This window comes from Pan troglodytes, chromosome 2 (genome assembly GCF_028858775.2).
Source record: "Pan troglodytes isolate AG18354 chromosome 2, NHGRI_mPanTro3-v2.0_pri, whole genome shotgun sequence".
NCBI classification, from domain to species: Eukaryota; Metazoa; Chordata; class Mammalia; order Primates; family Hominidae; genus Pan; species Pan troglodytes.
Window position 1 is genome coordinate 17,276,703 of NC_086015.1, and position 23,848 is coordinate 17,300,550.

General features: G+C 52.6%; 1 protein-coding gene across 5 annotated transcripts in view; it reads right to left on the reverse strand.

Moving 5' to 3' along the window:
- The window catches only part of IQSEC1 (IQ motif and Sec7 domain ArfGEF 1), a 382,735-nt gene extending 372,927 nt beyond the window's left edge, over positions 1-9,808 (reverse strand). For 4 of the 5 annotated variants that reach the window (XM_054681515.1, XM_024355341.2, XM_054681513.2 and 1 more), the window contains exon 1: positions 9,262-9,548. In XM_054681515.1, the coding sequence (XP_054537490.1) occupies positions 9,262-9,533 (272 nt within the window). In that variant the 5' untranslated portion in view covers positions 9,534-9,548. Of the gene's footprint in view, positions 1-9,261 lie in introns of all 5 variants that reach the window. The other variant, XM_054681511.1, reaches the window with a different exon arrangement.
- Positions 9,809-23,848: the final 14,040 nt, after the last annotated feature.

The following is a 23,848-nucleotide window of genomic DNA, read 5'->3' on the forward strand; positions in this document are numbered from 1 at the left end:
GTTTCAAGAACTCCCCGTTTCAAGAACTCCCCATTCCAAGAACTGCTGCAGGCAGCCAAGATGGGCACGGCCCCTCCCATCTGGAGCCACTCCTTTGGTTCCACTCCTCTCTCTCTTTCCCATCTGAACTGTCGATTGTTGGGGGAAAAGAGAGGGTGGGGCCATGTGCCTTCAGCCCCAGCCCACGTGCTCCTGCCCATCCCAGCAGCCTCTGCCCAGGATCCCAGCACCCAGCTCTGCAGCATCTCCTGAAGCCTCCCTCACCCTGGTACCCATGCCTGCCCCAGGGGCCAGAGATCCTGCCCAGACCTAAGTCCCATCACTTCCTCCTCTGCTCAACACCCTCCAGGGACTTCTGTCTCCCTTAGATCAAAGCCAAAGTCCCCAGTGGGCCCACATGGCCCTGCTGGCTCTGCCTCACCCCTCGCCCCTGCCCTGTTTGCCTCCACCCTCCTCTCTCATGCCGTCCCCCTCACTCTGCCCCATGCACACTGGTCCGCTCCCTGCACCTCAACCACGCCGCCAGGCACACTCCCCACTCAGGGCAACCCTAAGAGGGAGATCCAGTTGTCACTGTCCCCATAGCACAGATAAAAAATCTGAGGCTCAGAGAGGTGCATTTCACATGCCAAGGGGTAGAAAGTACAAGCAAACCCCAAAGCCGGGACCCTCCCTCCAGTCCTGTCTTTGGGTTTTTCCAGGCTACCCCACCAGGTCCCGTTCAGCCTCGGACTGTTCATGGGCCCTGCAGCCCATCCGTGAATCTCATCCACAAACGTGCCTGCCCCCGGAAGTGTCCCCAGAGGCTGTCCCCCAACACTACCAGACACATGCTAAGTACTTCTCACCTGAGCGCTGAGGCCATCCAGGAAGCAGAGGATCCCACCCCGCACCTTGTCCTCGCAGGGCCGGCACTCCACAGGCAGCTACAAGTGACTTGCAAGGACCCTCCTGCTCTACCGGTCCCAGGACACCCTCTGAGCAGGCCCTGTCTTCTGCCCTTAGCAAGCCATGCTCCTGCGGTTCCCACAGAGGGGGCGGGCTCAGGCCCCTTGGTTCTCCACAGGTGTGATGCTCTTCATGCAAGTGGTATGCAGAGCAAAGGACATCTAAACCACCACAGGTGCTTCCAGCAAAAGCTGGGGCAAAGCCAGAAGAGGGGCCCCCATCCCAACCCTCCCCTGCGACCACATGTCCCAAGTGTGTCCTGCATGAATGAAGACGTGAACAGCAACTTTCTGGGAGCTCGGCAAGTGTTCATCTCAGCAGAGTGGGGAAGTCAGACCAACTCAGAGAGGAGCACCCGGCACTGGCTGCTGGGTGTGCTGCACGGCTTAGAGGGCCCTCCCCAAGCACACTGGCACCCACTGCCCATAGCAGCCCTGCCAGCTGGGTGCAACCACTGTCAGCTGCTTTGCAGAGAAGGAACTTGGGCTGTCTCCAGGTGGGTGACAAAGCTACATTCATTCTGGCTCCTGAAGCCAAAAATCTGGGGAAGGGACCATGCCACATTTGGAAATGGCCCCCAATGTTTCCAAAACATCTACACAATGCAATGAACAGTTCTGAAGCAGCCCGGCGTGGTGGTGAACTGCACCGGCCCTGGAGGCAGACAGACCTGGGTGTGAATCCTGCTGCTGCCACTGGGTGACTGTGGGCAAACCACTTAACTTCTTTGAGCCTCAGGTTTCATATATGCAAAATGGGATGAGGACAGTTCACACTTGTCACAGGGTTAGAGCATCAACAGAGACATGGAGAAGAATGTGCCCAGCAGGCAGCACCTAGAACGGGCTCGGGTATTGCTGTGGCCTCATTACAATCAACACATTCTAAGTTCAGGTGCAGAACGACAGTCTCTAACCTGTTCCTTTGTGGGTCTCGCCTCATCCAAGAGGGAAAGCTGAACACTTCAAAATCAGGATTCAAGCTAGGCCCAGCTTGGAGGGCAGGGGCCAGTCTTGTCCACCAGCCCTCTAAAACTGATACCTAGGTTCTAAGAAAGGCAAGTGCCCTAGGCTGGTCTGTGCCTGTCTGGGCCTCACCTGGCCCAGTTGCACCGACCTGTTACAACCAATGACAGCACCGCCCAGCCCCTCACACACCCCGGGCACAGACACACCACACATGCTGCTTCCCCTGCCTTGATACCATCTTCCTCCTCTCTCCTGCTCTTCAAGTCCCAGCTCAAAGGTACCTCCTCCAGGAAGCCTCTGCTGACACCCATGGGTGGTCACTTGCTCTGTGCTCTGGGGCTGCACACCACTTGGCCCCCTTCCTCCGTGGCCTGATCCCTCTGTAATCTTCCAGGTACAGGTCTCCATCTCCTATTTGCATGATGTTTCCAAGTGGAGGCAGTGGGGGAGCTGCCCTAACCGAGGACAAGCAGCCCAGGAAGGGGCGTGAGTAGAAGAGGTGGCAGTCGGGTGCAGGCAGTGCAGGGCCCGGCTCCTGGGCCACAGCAGGCGCCCTACCGATGTGAGCTCCCCATCCACAGAGTTCCAGAACTCCAAGGACGGAGGGGCATGGAACATAGTAAATATTCCAAAACCTTCATTGCAGAATCCAGGGGGACAGTGTTCTGCCCCATACGGCTCTTGCAACTTTTCTATATGTTTGAACATTTTTGTAATAAAACATTGAGGGAAAACAATCCTCAAAAGCATTCTTTTTTTTTTTGAGACAGAGTCTCGCTCTGTCGCTCAGGCTGGAGTGCAGTGGCGTGATCTCGGCTCACTGCAAGCTCTGCCTCCCAGGTTCACACCATTCTCCTGCCTCAGCCTCCCAAGTAGCTGGGACTACAGGCGCCTGCCACCGCGCCAGGCTAATTTTTTGTATTTTTAGTAGAGACGGGGTTTCACCGTGTCAGCCAGGATGGTCTCGATCTCCTGACCTCATGATCCGCCCGCCTCGGCCTCCCAAAGTGCTGGGATTATAGGTGTGAGCCACTGCACCTGGCCTCCTTTAAAGCATTCTTGATGCCCTGGCTATTCCTCCCCTGGAGCCACCACCTAATGCGGGGCCACAGGCAACTCCCGTATCTGCTCTCCCTGCACAGAAGTGGCCTTCTCCATTTTCATGGGGAGAGACAGCAACTCAGAGAGGCTGGGGCTGTTACTTGGAAAGTCCAAGCAGCAGGGAAGTGGCTGAGGCAGGGCTGGGATCCTGCCAGCCTGCTACGGGGACAGGGCTAACTGCCCAGGAGCCACAGATGGGGGCCTGCAGGGTCCCCAGAGCAAGGCCAAGGCTGATGGGCTGGAGAGAGGCATTGGCAACCTCAAGGCAGCAGCCGTTTCCAGATGAAAACAGAAGCACCCAACGTTTGCCATAACTGGCCCGGTGCATCCTGCTGGAATATCCACCCCTCGGAGGGCAGGATTCAAACTCCCAAGGCCTTGCTGCCTCAGAGCTTCAAGTCATTTGGTTGCAGCCTGGCCCGGGTCTGCCCTGGGTGGGGGCAGCACACTGGAGGCTGCTGAACTCGGACTGCCTCCCGGCCCCACCGCAGCCTCTGCTCCATTTCAATTAGGTCAATTCCCTCTCCCCTATTCCAGTTCTTGCCAAACGCCTGGCTGGCCTGTGTTGTTTTTTCTGCTGCTCTGTGGCAATTATACGGCTGACACCCTGACAAGCCCAGAATGGTGCACTTCCCAAGTTAGGCAAAGCATTGCTCCTCCTTAAAAAAAAAAAAAAAACAGAAAACAAGACACAAAAGACCGAATCAGCTGTCAAAACAATGTCATAGACAAAACAGCTGAGAAATAGCCACCCAGCTGGCAAAAAATGCTGATGTCCCCAAATGCCTGACTCCAGGCCCCTCCAACGTGACCGACCCCTCTCACTCCCACCGGCACAGCAAAGCCTCCTGATCTCTGCCAGGTGCAGCAAGCCTGAATCCAGAAAGGGGAGGCGAAAACCAAACGTCGGAAACAAGTAGGTCCCGACTTTATTTCGCACACAGTGCCACTCGCTGTCTTCCTCAGCTCGAGCTGGATAAAGAAACATCTCATGGTTTATTTTCCAGGTTGTAAAATAATAATTTGCCCAGTCTGTCAGACAGCTGGGAGAGCTTCGGAGACACACTCCCTCGTCTTTCTGTGGACTCTACCATCTGCTGGAAAATGAGAATCACTCTCCCCACTCCCTTGGAGTTGAACACATTTTGTCCCATCAGACAAGTCTCCCAGAGCATGCTGCAGCTCGTTCCTGACTTGGGGACATCCTCCCCAGCACTGGACACAGGCTTTATCTTGGCTGGGAGAACAAGAACATTATTGAACCAAAACATGACACAGTATCTCCCTCCGCCCTGCCACCCTTTCTGCCAACTCAGAGATCAGAAAAGAGCCCTCTCGGCCTCACTCAGTCTCTCTACAGCCCCCTCCTCTTTGCTAAGAGGGGACAGGAAATCCAACCTAAGTGCCCTCAGCCCCCCAGCCCCTGGCCCAGCATTGGTGCTTCCCGGCCACTTTGAAGAACAACACACTTATCAGGGGATCCCGGCAGGACCCTCCTGAGGGTGGCTTCCTCCTGCCCATTAGGACAATCCAGCCTCCGCTGCTGCCCCCTCATCAGTGGCCACCCCTGAGCTTGCCTCTGAACTGACGTGCCGCCGTACGGTTAATGTCACCATGAACCCGGCAAGAATACTGGTTTGGTAAATCAACAGAGTCTGAATGCCACTGAAAACCTCCCCCGGAGTGAGTCACCAACTCAGAGCTTCAGAAAAACGTCCTCTCCCAGTGATATGACAGCACTTAAGGGCTGGAGGGGACCAGAAAGCGAGGCAGGCCACTCCACTGGGCTTCCCCACCCCCACCCCCAGCCTCCTTAGGCGATGTTTCCTTCTGCCAAGGAACTTTGGAAGATCAAAGGCTGGAAGGAATCATCTCATTAAATCCTTGCCCCCTCTACACTGCCACCCCACGTGACACCATGAGCCCTGCCTTGGTGACAAGATTGCACACGGCAGGGTGGAAACCTCCCATCTGGGCTTTCTCCAGCTTGAGAGGCCAGGAGTCACTGGGATCCTGGGAGACGGTCTGGCCATTCGACAGCATGAAGGGCAGGTGGTGGGTGGATAAGAGCTGGGGGGAGGCTGGGTGCGGTGGCTCACGCCTGTAATCCCAGCACTTTGGGAGGCCAAGGCGGGTGGATCACCTGAGGTCAGGAGTTTCAGAGCAGCCTGACCAACATGGTGAAACCCCGTCTCTACCAAAAATACAAAAATTAGCCAGGCGTGGTGGTGCACGCCTGTAATCCCAGCTACTCAGGAGGCTGAGGCAGGAGAATTGCTTGAACCTGGGAGGCGGAACTTTCAGTGAGCCGAGATCACATCATTGCACTCCAGCTCTGGATGACAGAGCAAGACTCCGTCTTGGTGAGGGGCGGGGTGGGGGGGGGACAGGGAAGAGCGGGGAGGCCGAGCCAGACCATCTGAGTACAAATCCTGGCTCCACCCCGTAGCCAGATGGGAGAGCTTGGGCAAGGCCATGATTTCTGAGCCTCAGGTTCCATATCTATAAAATGGGAGCAGCAGCTGCACCTGCCTCATAGGAGTGATGAGACAAGGAGATGACCTGACCAAGGCATAGACCGTAAGCAGGGCAGGCACACAGGAAGCCCCCGGTGGATGCAGCCATCGGCCCCACCCCTGCTCCCTGGGATTTGGGTCTGGGTGATTTTCAATCCCAGCTGGGCCTGCTGAAGTTCAACTGACTTTCTAAAGGAAAATGCAATGGCCTGAATCAATCCCTCTGGCTTCATCCACTCAACAAATCTTTACTGAGTGCCTATTATGCGTCTGAACCTCTAGTGAGCAGAGAGCAATTCTAGAAACAGATCACTAGCATGTAGCCAACCAGACATTGGATATGAATTCTGATGTCAGGGAAAAAGCATAGCCAAATAATCAAAGTAACCACAGGCATCCCATCACTGTATTTTTTCCTGTTATCATCCTGTTTTTCCCAGAGCTGAGAAACTCATGATGGTATTTTTCAGGGGGCGTCAAGGCATGAAAGAGCACTCTCTGAGAAAGGTTTAAAGGTTTCTGGACTTGTACACTTCCGGCACACAAAGTCATCCTGCCCATGGACTGCATGGATGGGGCAGTGCCAGGCTAACTGTTGTCCCAGGACGAGGCTGCTCAGTGATCTCTCAATTGCATGCATCCACCCCCCCGCGAGTCACTGCACCTTCTGTCTGTGTGGCGGGCTGGGGGCTCCTGACTCAAGCCAGAGAATCTGGAGGCTGAGTAGGAGGTCCACCAGGCCTGGCTTAGCCTGGCATGCTCGCCAGACCCTCCCTCACAGGGCCTCTGTGTGCAGGTAGGGGGAAAGGGGAGCAGAGTCCTCAGCAGGAAGTCAATCCTGATGCTGTGGCCTTGCATGGCCCTGTCACCTTGGGAAACCCATGCTCAAGCCCCACCTAGCCTCTGGGCAGCCCTTCTCACGGTACCCCATTTCCCTCTCCACGCCTCCTGCCCCCGGCTCCAAAGGTCTCACCCCCTGCCTGTGCTCAGTTGGCCCAAAAGAAATGACAAACAGGTGGACAATGGAAGAATCTGACCTGCATTAAGCACTTACTGTATACCAGTTTCCTCCATGCCCATCTTTGCTTAATTCTCAGAAAAGTATGGGAGGCAGCTATGATCATTCCTGCTTTGCGTGCATTTCAGAAAACCTGAGGCTACGAGGGGTAGTATGACTTGTCCCATGGTCACCGGCTGGGAAGTGCAGGGCTGGGCCTAGGACCCTAGTTTGTCCACTCATGTTGCTCTCTCTACACAGAGTCGCTTATTCTCTTCCTCTCCATTCTTCCTCTTATGTTTCCAAGCACATTGATAATGAGTCTGCACACAGCAGGTGCTTAATAAAAGTCCTCAAGGGGATTGGTTATCCCATGTTCCTTAGGCATAAATCACCTTGCTCTGCAGATGGGCAGTGGGACACGTCCAATCCATGGTTTGCTGAGCAGCCCCGGGGGGCCCAGAACCCCACGCATGTGAGCAGGCCATGTGATGCCCCCGTCCCTGTGAGTCTCCTGTGAGGGGAGGAGACTCCAGCATTCTCCTTCCCAAAAGACTAGGGAGTGAATCAGATGCACAAAAATGGGTCCGGCTGCTCCATCTTGAAGGGAACCCACCCACAGCTCCTGCTCACACCAAGACTCCCCACAGCCTCACTGCTCACCCTGGGGTCCGGGCCCAGCAGCAGCGGGTGTCCTAGGAGCTGGCTAGAGATGCAGACTCCAGCCCGCCCCAGACCCACTGGCTCAGCATCTGCACTGTAGCAAGATTCCCAGACTCCTGGTGTACACATTCAAGTTTGGAAGCTGTGCTTGACCTAGACCGTGGGCTGAGGACTGTGCTGCCACTCTGCTTTCCCTAAAGGCAATGCTCTCCCTCACAGGCCATGGCTGTGTCTCCACTAAGGGGAAGCCAGGTGGACACAGAACCAGGGACTTCTGAAACAAAATCCCAGCCTTCCCATCCCGGCTTCCCGGCCAAGGCGGCTGCCTGGATGCAACCCAGGGGATGCCCCACGGAAGGACGACGTGCTGCCTCTCAGCATCCTCCTGTCCCCTGCGTGGTCACCAGGGGTGACGCTGAAGGGAAAAAGGAAGCCATTCCCCAGGGTGGTGTTGTGAGGCATGTGCTGACCAACGTGTCACTGCTTCCCATGAAAGCAGGGACTTGGGACCTGCCCTGGTGCCGCCTCCCCAAGCTGCTGAGGACTTTCCTTGGGCAGCCCCAGCTTCTTTTGGTCCTGGTGTGGGAGAAAGGGCCCGGGCCCCTGTAAGACCAGCTCCGGGAGACCCGCAGCTGCTGTGGCAGGACTGAAGAGTGAAGGGAGTCTCAGAGACTCCGGAGGGCCAGGAGTGGGGCCCAGACAGGCAGTGGGCGGGGTCTCTGCTTCCTCCCAGTGACACCAGTTAGGAGCTATACACACCTCCCGCTCCTCCTTCCCCATTCAGAGAGCAAGAGCCTGACACCCACGCCTGCCACGCACAGAGCCATGCGCTCACCCACAGCCCGACCCCATCCTCACAATGCTCCTCCTCCAAAGAGCCCCCCAGCCCCACCCGCACCGCCCAGAGCCAGCACACCCTCCAGGCAGGGCAGCAGACAGGGCCTGTCCCATGGCCACAGTCGCTGCAGCCCCCCTGGGGTGGGAAACTCGGGTTTCCATGACAGTACTGGGACTCCTGGGAATCAGGAACCACCCCACCTTCTGGGGCCACAGCTAACTCCTCCCCCATTTCCACCCTGGAAGGGCCGCCCAGCAGGAAGACTGTCCTGAAGCCCTGACCACGGCCACTCCCCCAACCACACAGTGATTTCTAGTCTTCCCCAGGCCAAGCCATAGTGGGCCCCGGGTGATCCCGAAGACAGAGAGGCAGAGGGGCAGGCAGAGGGCACAGAGCAGCAGAAACCCCGCCCCAGAGGCACCGAAGCCTCCCAGCCCCCTTGTCCTGCCCCAGATGGGCGCCCGCAGGTCCACAGGGTGAGGCTGCTCCGGGTTTCGACACCGACACTCATGGGAGGCAAACGGGAACCCGGCTGGCGGGCTGCGAGCCGGTAGGGACGCTGGGGTCCAGGGCTGCTGGACAGCCCCGCCCTGTACCTCTCCCCATCCCTCACTTAATCCTGGGTCCGAAATAGCCCCGGGTAATCCCAGGGCGAGGCAGTCGGGAATTAACCCCAGCCTTGAAGTAAGAGACGGAGGCGTCCAGAGAAGAGGGCTCTGCGCGTCCCGGACTGGACACAGCGCAGAGTCCATTCCAGGGACACCGCAACCCGCAAGCGACCCAGGCCCGCTCCAGGGCGGGATCCGCGCGGCCCGCGACCCCTCCCTACCGGTCTCGGGATCTCTGGGTCGGAAGTTCTGGCCCTGCTGCTCCGAGACCTAGGTCCGCTCCCCGGACAGACCTCCGCCCGGCTCGTCCGAGCCCCGGGGGTCGCCAACCCTGAGTCCGCGCCGCAGCGCAGAGCCAGGCCGGCGGGAGCGCTGAGCAGCTCCCTGGAGCCCTTTTCCAGGGAACCCAGTCCCCACCCGAGATCGAGCTCCGGATCTGGGCGGCGACCCCGCCAGAGAATCCCAGGGAGCCCCTGGAGGTCTGGCGGCGGGTGTGGGCGCTCCCGGGCCGGCCACGCGCCCTCCCGCACCCGCCCACCTCCCCGCCAAGCCCCGAGGGAAGCCGCGGACCCCAAGAAGTTCCCACGTCCCCGACACGCCCGCCGCCCCGGGCCCCGCTTACTTGTCGCGGCGGCCGCCGAGCTCCGGGATGGCGCCGAGCGGCTGCGGGCCGGGGCCGGGGCCCGGGTCGGGGCGGCGGGCGCACGCGGCCAGGTGTCGCCGGTGTCGCTCCAGCAGGCCGGCGTTCTCCCGGCTCAGCCGCGCCACTTGGCGCTCCAGCTCCTCGATGCGCCGTCGCCGGCGCGCCAGCAGCTCCTGCTGCGCGGCGACGATCCGGGTCAGCTCCTGCAGGTACTCGGCCGCCTGGCCGGGGGGCTCGGCGGCGCTGGCCATGGCCCCCCGCCCGGAGGCCGGCCGCGCCTCAGGCGAGCGGGCGGCGGGGCGGCGGCGGCGCGGCCATGGCTGCGCGGCGGGGACGGCGGCTCGGCGCGGCGCGGGGCTGCCGCGGCCCCGCCTCGGCTCCCGCCTCCGCCGGCGCCGCCCCCGGGGCCCCCGCGCCTCCTGCTCCCCGCGCCGCCGCGCTCCGCCGCCCGCTGCCCCGCGGACGCGCCGGGGCGGCAGGGCGCGGAGCTGCGGCCGCCGCGGGCAGGCGAGGAGTTTTGCAAAGTGCCGGCCGCGGCGCGGGAAGAGGGCGGGGAGGGCGCCGCCTGCTGGGACCGCCCCTGGGTCCCGCGCCCCCTCACCAGGCGTCGGGGGACAGCTCCATCCTTCTCCGGCCGCCTCGGGCGCCTTAAATCGGAAGCGATTCCGTGAAATACATCTCGAATCCATCAGCGGACTGTTTTAGGGAAAGTGTAAATAAAAAATCAACACACTCACGAGAACATTGGCATTTCTTATTGATCTGAGTCTACCAAAACACTGGGTATGGGCAGGGTGCGGTGGCTCACGCCTCTAATCCCAGCACTTTGGGAGGCCGAGGCAGGAGGATCGCTTGAGCCCAGGAGTTTGAAACCAGCCTGGGCAAAAGAGCGAGACCCTGGCTCTACAAAAATACCAATAAAATAATAAAATAAAACACTGGGAATGTTTTGTACTTGCAGAAGCAAGACGTTTCCCCGGCCGTCCCTTCCCAGTTGCAACCAGAAGGTGGCCCTGAAGCCTCCATGGTTCTATTTGCTGAGCTGCCAAGGCTCAGGGGCCCAACCCACCACTCACACTTGCGGTGGGGAACTGACAATCTGTGGAGGGAAGCCCCGCCTCTGCTCGGCGTTGAGATCTGCAGCCATTTGTTTTACCCCTTGGAGCCTACCTTTCCTCAGCCAAAATATTTTCCATTTGTTGATTATTTTCTTAATCTTTGTAATTTTCATACCCCAAGTTTCTTTGGGGCTAAACTCACTTTTCTATCTCCTTGACTTGAGCTGGCTTATTTCTACAGTTCCATTTTCTAGCAAATGCATTTAAGACTATAAATTTACCTCTGGGTAAAGCTTTAGCTACATCTCATATGTTTTTAAAGCTGTTATTTACATGCGAGTGGCATTGCCTTTGTTACACCAGCTTCACTGACACTTGGTGTTCCATATTTATGTTTGTTGCTATCCCTCCATCCCCAGGAGAGGAGGAGACTGCATAGAGAGACCTCAGACCCTCCAGGGTCCTCAGGCCTCCTTCGGTGTCCCACCTTGAGTGTCCCACGGGCAGGGCCCAAAATGGTAGTGGGGCCATGTAGTAGAAGCCTCAAGTTCCCCAAGGACTGTTATACAAGGATGAGATCATACACACACCACCCTAAATGAAAGCTCAACACAACTTTAAAATTGTCCCTCGTTTCTTAAGACACGTCCTGTTCTCAAGATTAATGTTATCTTTATAAATCTTATCATCACCTTTTGAAGAACACCATCAGATACCATCCTATTTGTACATGTACAAATCATTGATCATTTTGGTTTATAAATTGAAAATATACCAACATCTTTGCCACTCTAATCTAATATCTCCTCATTTTATAATACCTGAGGAGCTTCCCAAAAAGGGATCCATGTAGCCCAGGCCTCTCATGACCTTATGGGAGGCCTGACCCTGCAGTTGCACACGGGTCTCCGCCAGTGTTTGGGGCTGGAGGGAAGGTAACTCTAAACCCCGGTGCCTGTCAGTGAGGATCATGGCTGATGGACAGAGCTGCAGGGGTTGGGGAAGGAGCAGCCAGGCTCCCTTTCTATGCTCAATGCCCATGTGGAGCCCCCAGACACCCCTTCCAGCTGTTCCCGATTGAAGATGACCCCACATCTCCATCTCTGCACTACCTCCTTGCTCCCTGAGGCAGGTCACCTTGCCACTCAGCAGACAGAGCACCCAATCTGTACCAGGTCCGGGTGACACCAGACACCATAAGGGGAGGAGGCCTCAGCCCTGCCTTTCAGGAGCTTCCAGGCTTGGCCAGGGCAGAAGATGACAACAGGCCGACAAGGTGCTGTTCGAGCCTCCAGGCAGGAGCACTGCACCCGAGGCCTAGGCAGGGCCCTGTCCTCCTGGAATTGCCATTCCCCAGGCTCTGAGGCAAGCAGAGAGATCCTCAGGGCATAGGTGGTGAACAACAACAGTGGCCTGCCTGGCCCACTCCCTGCTCCTTCCGGCCAGGATCCCTGGACTCCTCTTTAGGCAGTAGGAGTGGGAGCAGGGAGCCCCTCGGGCCTGTCGTCTCCCTCTGCCTCACTCATCTGCCTTGCTTTCCATTCCTGGGACTCGGGGGTGTTCCAGCGACAGCCAGCTCCCCGGAGCTGGAGGTTATAGGGGAGTCTGCCACCAGCAATGGGGCCAAGTCCACCCTCCTTCCTGGCTCCCAAACGAGGGAGGAACAATGCCTGTCCCCACCAGAGAAGGGAGGCCTCTTCCTCAAAGAGCCTCAGCCAGCCACTCCTTTAGTAAATGTGGCCGAGCATCGACTGTGGCCAGGCTCTGGGCCCATGCTCTTTAAGAGTTATCACATGGAGACAGAGAATGAGCAAGGGGGATGAGCAGGCACAGGCCAGGGCCATCCCACAGGGCCCCACATACAAGCCCTGTGGCCTGGTCCTCCAGCCTCCCTGCTCTGACCCCCGCATGCAGTGAGTTAATTGGCTTCCCACCTGCTTCTGGACTGGACTCGGGGCTCTTGGGCACCCAGGGGTCTCTCCCAGTCTCACCACATGGCCCCGGACATAGGAACACTGATGAGCAGAGGGCAGATGAGACACAGAGGGACAGGGTGGATTGCTTTCACTCGGCTGGCAGCACCAAGACGTCAGAGCAGTTAAAGGCCGTCCAGTTCAGCTGCAGTCTCTCATCTAAATTCCCACGATGTGCAATAAAAGAATCAGAGCCTCTAGAGTCCTTGAAGCACCGTGTCATGGATGCTGTGGTTGCTGCCCAGATTCCCCCTTCAAGGTGAGGCCCTCGCCTCGCACCAGCTCAGCAAAGACCGTCTCAGGAAATTGCCCTGTGCTGACGGAATCTTCAAGGTTACATTCCCCTTCCCAGGGCAGCCCCCAACTAGTGACTGGTCCATGCAGGAGGACAACAGCCTGGCCCCCTTGCCTCAATTTGGGCAACTCTGCAGGGTCATCCTAGCTCCAGAGCTCCCGTGGGATTAGCCAAGCCTCTATAGGATTCACACTGTGGCCCAGCCTCTCCCTCTGCCAATCCTGCCTCTTCTCTCCCTCGCTGGTGCTGGCCCCTGAGCTCTCCCCAGGAAACCTCCTGTGCACAAACCTCCCTCTCAGAATGTTTCCCTGGGAGGTGACCCAGGACATTCTCCTTCCCTTCCCTTCCTCTCCCATCTTGACACCAGTCCTTTGACCTCGTTAGGATTTATAGGATGGGCATGCTAGTCTGTAACTCTGGTTAAGGTCTCCCGGCTTTGTATACAGATACGTTCTGCCACCTGAAAAAACTGATAACCGGCATTTCCAATGTGATAAATTCGAGGCCAAGTAATTTAAATTCAATTGCAGAAAGGAAGATGTGAGTGTGCACTCCAAAAAAATAAAGGTTACAAAAATATGGAGGAGGAAACAGAGAAAAGGGAAGTATACTATGTAAAATCATTTGTGAATTTTCCTATTATTATTCACACCCAGCTTCTTGGTAAGATCATCAATCTTTTTAATATTGTCCTTTTTATAAGAAATTCATTTTTTTCCTTAAAAACCTTCCCCTGAGCACTCTCTGACTCACTGTTATAATTTGGGCTGGCTACTTCCTGGGCCTGCTACACAGCTATTATCAGGGATTTCTTGGCATTACACTTCTGGATTGAGTCCACTCTTTCTTGGATCCTGTGTATTGTCTTTCTTGGATCCTGTGTATTGTCTTTCTTGGGTTCATTTTCTACTTTGCAGAGTATATCCTCAGGCAATTCTGCCAGACACAGCCTATGGGTAGGTGTCTGAGTCCTTGTGTGTCTGAAAGTATTTACTTTGCCCTCAGATTTGATTGGTAGTTTGGCTGGGTATAGAATTCCGGGTTACAAATCAGTTTCCTCAGACCATGGAAGGGTTTGCTCCATTTTCCTCCATTACCTAGTGCCACTGATGTCATTCTGATTCTTGTTCCTTTAGAGAAGAAATTCTCTTAAGAGGGTATTGTCCCTGGTCAGAACATTTGAAAATCTGGTGGGGGATGTTTTTGGTCATGAGAATGACTGACAATGCTCTGACATTCAATGGGCAGGGCCCTGAGATACAGCACACAGGGAGTGTCATCCAATACAAACTATCCCACTCACATCACCAAAAAGCAAAGCAAAGCGGAAGGACTTACTCTATTAGATTTCAACACTTATTATAAAGCAAGAGTAATCAAAACAATGGGTACCAGTGTCAAAAGAGACACATAAATTGACAAACTAGAAGAGAGTCTCAAAGTAGACCCACACATATGTGGGCAATCAATTTTTGACAAAGATGCCAAAGCCACTCAATGAGTGAAAGGATAGTCTTTCAACAAGTGTTGCCTGAGAAAACTGCTGGGATAATATGCAAAAGAATGAACCTCTGCCTCCATTTCAGAGTATCTACAAAATTAACTGGGACTAGATCACAGAACCCATGTAAGAGCTAAATAGGTACAACTTCTAGAAAAGCTCTTAATGGCCTTGAATTTGGCAAATATTTCTTAAATGTGACGCCAAAAGCATGAACTCTAAGTGAAGAAAAAAATCAGCAAATTGGACTTCATTGCAATTAAAAAAAAAGCTTGGTCTTCAAAAGAAACTGTTAAGAAAATGAAAAGGTAAGTCACAGTCTGGGAGGAAATATTTGCAAACTCGATATCCAGCAGAGGACTTGTGTGTAGAATATATAAAGAACTTTTACAACTCAATAAAAACAAGAAAAAACACCCAATTAAAAATGGGCATACGTTTTAAACAGACATTTCACCAAAGATATATAAATGCCAAATAAGCAAATTAAAAGAAGCTCAATATCATCAGTCATTAGGGAAATGCAAATTAAAACCCCAGGGATTTAGAGATGACACCAACAGCAAAGCAACAAAGGAAAAGGAGATAAACTGGGAAACAGCAACGTTGAAAGCTTCTACGCTTTGAAGGACTTCAGTAAAGAAAGTGACAGAAGAGAAAAAACCCACAGAAGAGAAAATGTTTGCTGTTCACATGTCTGATCAAAGACATGTATCTAGCATACATAAATAAATTTTACAACTCAATAATAAAAAAGGCAAATAACTCAATTTAAAAATGGGAAAGGATCTGAATAGACATTACAACAAAGAGGATATCATAAGCACAAGGAAAGATACTCAACATTATTAGCCATCAGAAAAAAATGCAAATCAAAAGTTTGACACACCAGTTAACCACTTATACCCACCAGGGGCAACCCACTAGGTTGGCTGGACTAAAAACTACTAGCACAAGGCCGGGCGCGGTGGCTCACGCCTATAATCCCACCACTTTGGGAGGCCAAGGCGGGTGGATCACGAGGTCAGGGGTTCAAGACCAGCCTGACCAACATGGTGAAACCCCGTCTCTACTAAAAATACAAAAAAATTAGCTGGGCCTGGTGGCGGGTGCCTGTAATCTCAGCTACTCAGGAGGCTGAGGCAGGAGAATTGCTTGAACCCCAGAGGCAGAGGTTGCAGTGAGCCGAAATTGCACCACTGCACTCTAGCCTGGGCGACAGAGCAAGACTCTGTCTCAAATAACAAAACAAAACAAAAACTACTAGCACTAACAGGTGTTGCTGAGGAGGGAGAAAGATTGGAGTCCTCATACACCACTGTTGGGAATGTAAAACGGTGCAGCTGCTTTGGAAAATTGCCTGGCAGTTCCTCAAACATGTAAACATTTAAACCACACGACCCAGCAATTCCACTCCTAGGTATATGCCCAAGAGAATAGAAAACATTATGACTCTTGGAAACATCATGCTGAGTACAAGAAGCCAGTCACAAAGGACCACACATTGTATGATTCCTTTCCAGTGAAATGTCCAGAACAGGCCAATATATAGAGGCAGAAAGTAGATTAGTGGTTGCCCACAACTTAGGGGCAGGAGTGGAGGGTGAAGATTTCCTTATGGGGTAATGAAAATGGTCTGAAATTGACTGTGGTCATGGTTGTACACATCTACGAATACTCTAAAGGTCATAGAGTGGCACACTTTAAAATGGTGAGTTATTTGACATATTTACTATATCTCAGTAGAACTGTTAGGAAAAAACCACACTGAGATACCACCGCATACCAACTAGAGTGGCTGAAAGTAAGAATACTGGTCATTCTTCTAGTGTTCCCGTGAGGGCTCAACCTGGAGTAGGGCGATGGGGTGCAGTGAGGGTAGGTAATTGGCTTCCCCACACTCAGCATGAAGCCCCCCACCACAGGAGCCCTGTACTGGGTCAGAGCCCTAGATGCACCTGTCCAGGGAAGCCTCGCCAGCCTCTCACCTAGGCTGTAACCTCCAGCCAAGGGCCTAGCCCAGAGAAGCCACAGATCACTGGGTCCTTGTTGAAGGAATAAATGTGTGAATCAGTGCCACAGTCATGGTAGAGACATGGCTCTCAGTCCCATAACGGAACTTGACCCCAGGACAAATGTTGCAAATGGTGCAGCTGGCATCCCAGCCCAAAACAGGCAGCGTTTAACATAATGAGTATCTGCTGCCACCATTTTAAGGGCAGGAGATTTCATACAAAGAATCTAGCCTTGGGGTTCTCTGGGACAGGCCCTGCCTGGCTGCAGTTGTCTCCAGGTGAATGGTGGCCACCTTCTCTGAGTCCTTCCCTTCACCGGTCTCACAGGAGCATCAGTTTTCCCACCCCTAGTTCCCAGAGGCCTGCCAGCCCTGATGCTGGGGGCTCGGGAGCCATCCTAGGACTCACGCAGCTCACCCTTCCTTGCCGTTGCGAGAGTGGGGGCTGGAGGCTTTCTGAGGCACAGACCAAGCTCAGTGACTCTTCTGCCCTGCTCTGTTGGCCAAAGCAAGTCGAGAGTCTAGCCAGGCATACGACAGGGGCTCCGTAGGTGACACTGTCACCTCCTGCAGCTGTCCCCCACCCCCTAGCCTGGCTTGAAGCCAGGAGGATGGAGGGAGGGGGGAAGGGGTGCACCCTCAGGATACCCAGCCTGCTTAGCTCCTTGGAGGCGGCAGCAGGAACCCACCTCCCTGCTGTGGCTGTCCCACCTGGCCACCATCAGATGCCCTCTGCTATTGATCAAGTTGGGTGCTTATGTGGTCATGTTTACCAACCCCTGGAGGGCACTGGGCCATGGAACCCTTACCCTATGTTGACTGAAGAAAAGATCAAGCTTTTAGAAAATCAAAGTCGATTTTTTTTTCTTTTTGAGACGAAGTCTCACTCTTCTTGCCCAGGCTGGAGTGCAATGTCGTGATCTCGGCTCAATGCAACCTCTGCCTCCCGGGTTCAAGCGATTCTCCTGCCTCAGCCTCCTGAGTAGCTGGGACTACAGGCATGCGCCACCACACCTGGCTAATTTTGTATTTTTAGTAGAGACAGAGTTTCTCCATGTTGGTCAGGCTGGTCTGGAACTCCTGACCTGCGGTGATCAGCCGGCCTAGGCCTCCCAAAGTGCTAGGATTACAGGCGTGAGCCACCGTGGCCGGCCGAAAGTCAGTTTTATGTAGAAGCTTGACTGAGGACTATAGACTGAGGCCTGTAGCCAGGAGCAGCCCTTTAGAGAGGCTCTATCAGGCCGTTCCTGCACAGCATTTCAGCCATGGCTTATATACAGGTCGTGGAGGATTAATGTGTGCAAATCCACATTAAACTTGTTCAGAAGTTACATTACAGCAGAGTCACACCTAGGTTTGGGTGTGGAAGTGCATGTGCTTAGCATAAGCACTAAACCCAGCAGACATTATCTTAATGTGTGGGAAAAGGCAAGGACTGGGGTTATTTGTGACTCCGGTCAGAGATGTGGGAGCCTTGTGATCTAGCCTGCTTTGCCTTCAAAACATCTTTCTGGAGAGCTACACTTTATGTTGACAAGCCAAAATGAGCAAACATGGCTTCTTAGGTTTGTTACTTTGTCTCACAAGTTCCCTCTTTTGCTCATAATCAACTGTTAGTTGCATTTACAAGACAAACACTCATTGTCTTATGTAGCCAGGAAGACTCTTGCCTAGGAAGGCAGGGAAGCTTCAGTGGTCGTTGTATCCGGCTCAGCATGCATACTTGGCTATTTTGCAAAAAACACACTTCAGATTGCATCTACTTTTAACTAGCATGATCTGGGGTTTTTTTGTTGTTGTTGTTCTTTGTGACATTGCCTTTTCCTGTACCTAACACAATACCTCAGCAGGAGGACTATTACAAGGATATTACAGATTATAGGTAGCAATACATATTTAATAGCATTAAAGTGAGTTACAGATTGTAAAACCCACGATAACCATTTAACAAAACTGGAACATACATTTGAATCGTTTTTTTTTTTAACCGATTGTAATATTTTTCCCCTTTTGGTACCCATATTTAGTATAGTCTTTTTATGAAAAACAATTTTGGACTAGAGCTGATTGCAAGTGTTTTTGTTTTTGTTTTTGAGACAGGATCTCACTCTGCCACCCAGGCTGGAGTACAGTGGCATCATCATCACGGCTCACTGCAGGCTCAACCTCCGGGGCTCAAGCCATCCTCCCACCTGAGCCCCCTGAGTACCTAAGACTACAGGCTCACATCATCACACCTGGATAATTTTTTAATTTTTTTTAGACACCAGGTCTCACTATGTTGTCCAGGCTGGTCTTGAATTCCTGAATTCAAGCAATCCTCCCACCTCAGCCTCCCAAAGTGTTGGGATTATAGGCGTGAGACACTGCACTCACCCTGCAAATGTTTTTACAGAATAATTTATAACAATAACTGTGGATAAGAAAACTTAGAATAGCCTTGGTTAAAATCTGATGAAAGTTTTTAATTGACAAGGAAATTTAGTTATTTCTATTTCACACAGCATTTTATGATAACAACCAGAATTATGACTGATGGTGTCACATCAGGGCCATTAGATGTTTATAAATTTTATATAATCTTTGGAACATTTATATTAACAACATATCCATACAAATATAACTTACAAACAATTTAATATAACAATCAAAATTATTACTGATAACATTAGATTTTTATGAATTTATATTATTTTTGGAACATTTATGTCAATAACATACCCATAAATGTAACTGAAAAAAGATCTAGTATCATTTATCATTTGACAATGCCTCCCATACAATTTACCAAACAATTTAAATCATTTAATTTCTGCACAGGATGAGAGATATATTTTGCGGGAGTTTCCAGGGACACACTGGAAAATCCCATTTTTGGCCATTTTAATTTGAAATCTCCTTTGGTAAAGTCCTCCCATCCAAGGAGACACTTGCCAGTGTAAGCTCCGTGTGTGTTATACACAAAGCCTGCTGGAGTGCTGACTGGAGGTTGGTTGTTCAATGACCCTGTTGTTTCAGTTTTGGATGATTTATTTTCCATTGTGAGAGCTCAGCAAAGCAGGACTGCTACTGAGAAACGTAGTGGGGAGATGAGCTGCTTTGGCTGGGCACAGTGGCTCACCGCTGTAATCCCAGCACTTTGGGAGGCTGAGGTAGGAAGATCACTTGAGCCCAGGAGTTCAGGACCAGCCTGGGTAATATAGTGAGACCCCATCTCTACAAAAAATAAATAAATAAATAATAGCTGAGCATGATGGTGTGCACCTATAGTCCCAGCTACTCAGGAGGCTGAGGAGAGAGGATTGCTTGAGCCCAGGAGGTGGAGGCCACAGTAAGCTGAGACTGTGCCTCTGCACTCCAGCCTGGGAGATAGTGTGAGACCCTTCTCAAAAGAAAATGTGCTGTCCTGGCTGAGTGTGGTGGCTCATGCCTGTAATCCCAGCACTTTGGGAGGCTGAGGTGGGCAGATCGCTTGAAGTTAGGAGTTCAAGACCAGCCTGGCCAACACGGTGAAACCCCGTCTCTACTAAAAATACAACAACAACAACAACAAAAATTAGCGTGGTGTGGTGGTGGGCACCTGTAATCCCAGCTACTCAGGAGGCTGAGGCAAGAGAATTACATGAACCACTGCACACCAGCATGGGCAACAGAGCGAGACTCTGTCTCAAAAAAAAAAAAAAGAAAAAGAAAAAAAGAAAAAGAAAAAGAAAAGAAAAGAAAAGAAAATGTGCTGTTCTGAGCACAGCCAATGGCTGTCTTACGTGTCTCAGTTTCTCCCTCGGGTTGCCTAAAGCAATCGTGGAGGCTCAGAGTACGGGGTGACTAACCCTCCTGTGTGCATCTCCAGATGAGCCACTTGTTAATTACTTGTGACAAAGAATTTCCTGTGGGACTGCTGCACATCATAAGGATCGTAACTCCAACACTTCCAGAGATCTCTGGTCACCTGGACACGCCAAGTCAGAATCTGTCTGAAGGAGCGGGTGTCCCTTGTCTTCAGAGCTGACGCAGGTCAAACCCTCAGAGATTTATAATAGTGTCTGTCATGCTGAAACCTTGTTTACAGAGGCAAACTGAAAAGGAAGCCCTGGCACAACCCAGCCAGTGAGACAGCCTCACCTATCTGTTTCTTCCTAATATCTTTTAACTAGGAGAATTCCCTCTCTGGAGAAATGAAAAGTCTCGAGGAAGAACTTACCCCACATCAATAAGCAAGGACAACAAGTTGGAAAAAAACATCAGGACCATCAGCTAAATGGAAGGTCTGAGACTCAGGAGAGACTCATCCAGTTGTCTGCAACCATGGCGGGAGCAGAGACGCTCACAGGGCCTGTGCTGGTACCAGGGTGCTGCATGCCCACAGTGTTCCAGATGACCATGGGCAGTCTAGTCTGAGTCCCTTTGTGGTCACCATGATTGTCAACTAAAGAAAGAAAAAATCAGGCTTTCAAAGAATTAAAGTCAGTTTTCTGTGGGAGCCTTAGTGAGGACTGTAGACCGAGGCCTGTAGCCAGGAAGAGCCCTTTAGAGAGGCTCCGCCGTCAGGCCGTTCCTGCACGGCATTTCAGCCCATGGCTCATATACAGAAGGTGGAGGGTTAATGTGCGCAAATCCACATTAAACTTGTTCAGAAGTTACAGCAGAATCACACCTAGGTTTGAGTGTGGGAGTGCACTTAGGGATCACAGAGGCATAAGCACCAACCCCATCAGACGTTATCTTATGTGTGGGAAAAGGCAAGGACTGGGGTCATTTCACTTATAAGGAATATAGCGGCTCAGGCGAGCGATATGGACAGCTGCATGCTCTGTCCTACTTTGTCTTCAAGGCATCTTTCTGGAGAGCTGCACACAGTCACAGGGTGAGGGATTCACGCAGAAATGAGCAAACGTGGTCTCTTAGGTTTGCTGCTTTGCCTGACACCCACCAGTGGCAAGTAGCAGGCTGCCTGGCTAAGACAGATGCTGTGTGCTCGGTAAATCGAGTCTCGCTGTAGAACACAGAGCCACGATGCTGTGACGGGCATGGGCTGAAGGGAAAAGCCCCAAAGGTGAGAGCCGGGGACCTCTCATCCCGGAACAATGACTGCCTGCCAAATTCCTGGTAGGTGCCAGCCATCTCCCCCTAACCCAGTACAGGGGCTCCTCCCAACAAACAGGGGTGCGGGATGGTAGGGCGCACTCTGCAAATGAGGAAGTGGAGCCTGTGAGGGGAGTCATTTGCCCAAGATCACTCAGTGCATTAGGGGCAGGACGCGGTTGTGACCTTGAGTTCTAGGCCCTGAGTGTGTGGCTTCCCTGGCCCTGCACCCCTTCCAATGGCTTATGGATTATTCCACTGTAATGGGCCGGCTGCTCTCATGCCCATCATAGAGGACAGCCGCAAGAAAGGGGCATGGCCCAGCCAGCAGCGCCCTTCATCACGGGGCATCCACGTTCTGTCCTCCACGCTTCCTGAATTTTTTTGCCTTGCTCACATCATGTGCCCCCACACCTTTGCATTTTTATACATGCTGTTCCCTCTTTCAGATACCCCTTCCCCACACTCCCCAGATTGGCAAACTCCTAATCATCCTACAAGACCCAGTTCAACTGGCACCTCCCTCCAGCAGCCCCAAGTCCTCCAGCCACTGGGGTTGGGAGGCTCCTTTCAGCTCTCAAAGCTCTTCACCCTGCAGGGCTTTTTTGGGTTTTTGTTTGTTTGTTTGTTTTTGTTTTTGAGACGGAGTTTCACTCTTGTTGCCCAGGCTGGAGTGCAATGGTGTGATCTTGGCTCACTGCAAGCTCCGCCTCCTGGGTTCAAGCGATTCTCCTGCCTCAGCCTCCTGAGTAGCTGGGATTACAGGCATGTGCCACCACACCTGGCTAATTTTGTATTTTTAGTAGAGATGGGGTTTCTCCACGTTGGTCAAGCTGGTCTCAAACACCCAGCCTCAGGTGATCTGCCCACCTTCCAAAGTGCTAGGATTGCAGATGTGAGCCACCGCACCTGGCCCACCCTGCTGTTTTTAAAAGATGGTCTTCACCAGTTTGATGGGGATGTGGGAAAATAAAAACTAACTCTCAGACATTGCTGGGTGATAAATGGCACAACCTCCTCACAGAGCATGTGGAGCATCTTGAGGTGGATTTCAAATGCACACACCCTTTGACCCGACAGTTCCAATTTTAAGAACGTATTCCACAGATATGCTCACTCACATGCTCAGTGGAATCCAGGAAAGCCCCTTCTGCAGAGCCTCTGCAGCCTCACGTGAGGTTGGGGAGGCTCTCTGTGGACTGATGAGGGCGACCCTCAGGATAAAGTGACAAAAGCCCGGCACAGGACAGTGGCTGTGGGATGTCCCCAGGAGTTCAGAAGTCTGAAGCAATGTGCAGCATCATGAGCCTGAATATGTACAGGCTATTTCCAAGATACACCCCAGGTAATGTTAAATGGGTGCCTCTGGGCTTTTTATACCTCCTCATATATATTTCACCTTTTCACAAAATAATGGTAGCCTGAGGTAGGAAGGAGACTGAGTCTATAACCTTTCATAAAGTTCAGGTACTGTTTTCCATGCACAGGTATCACCTTTTCTTTTTCTTTTCCTTTTTCTTTTTTTTTTTCTTTGAGACGGAGTCTCGCTCTGTCACCCCAGCTGGAGTGCAGTGGCATGATCTTGGCTCACTGCAACCTCCACCTCCTGGGTTCAAGCGATCCTCCTGCCTCAGCCTCCCAAGTAGCTGGGACTACAAGCGCGTGCCACCATGCCCAGCTAATTTTTCTATTTTTAGTAGAGATGGGGTTTCACCGCGTTGGCCAGGATTGTCTCCATCTCTTGACCTCGTGATCCGCCTGCCTCGGCCTCCCAAAATGCTGGGATTACAGGCGTGAGCCACCGCGCCCGGCCCCACATACCAGCTTTTCAAAATGTAACCATAATGATAAACTGAAAGGGAACGATGATCCTGGGGTGTGATACTCTCTATGCTTATCTCCCTCTCATTTCAACCTGGATTCTGAGAGCAGGTACCCTGTCTGATTAATCCCTGCACCCTCAGCTCGCATACCCTGTCACCAAGAAGAGCCCAGGAAACATCTGACAAATGAATGAATGGGGAATGCATGATTGAGAAGCCTGTAATATTACCAGGCTGGGGTGGTCCCTGCCTTCCTCATTCGGAACTGAATCAGTAAAGGTGTTCTTCCCACAAGCCTGAGGCAGGAAGGAAGCCCATGCAGGGCTCCCCGAGGCTCCTAAGCACCCAGAACACACACTGGCAGGAAACAGAGGCCAGATGGCAATGGAGGACTCTCCCCTTCCCCCGCACGCTCTCATCTCCAACTTCCTTTCTTGTCTCCACTCTTTCTGCTTATCTGCCTCTTCATTGAGGAAGTGTCGGGCACAGGAGGGATGGGCTGCTGGAAAGAGTCAGAACTAGGAAAACTGCATGGCCACCACTGTGCTGATGAGCCCTGGGCAGCTCTCCTCATCCATTCGGGCTTCCCAGTCCTCATCTGTGGACAGGCAGTTTAACCCCCCCTTGCCAGGTGGCTCTGAGGATGAAATAAGATCACCTGTGGAAACACATGGAAAGTGACTGGCACATGGCAGGTGCATGTATTGTCACTCCTGCCTGATCCCTGGCTCTGAGATTTATCAGAATCCACAAAGATCAAGTTGGAATGTAGACACGTTAAACAATAAATATGATTAGAAAACTGTACATCTGCATGTTA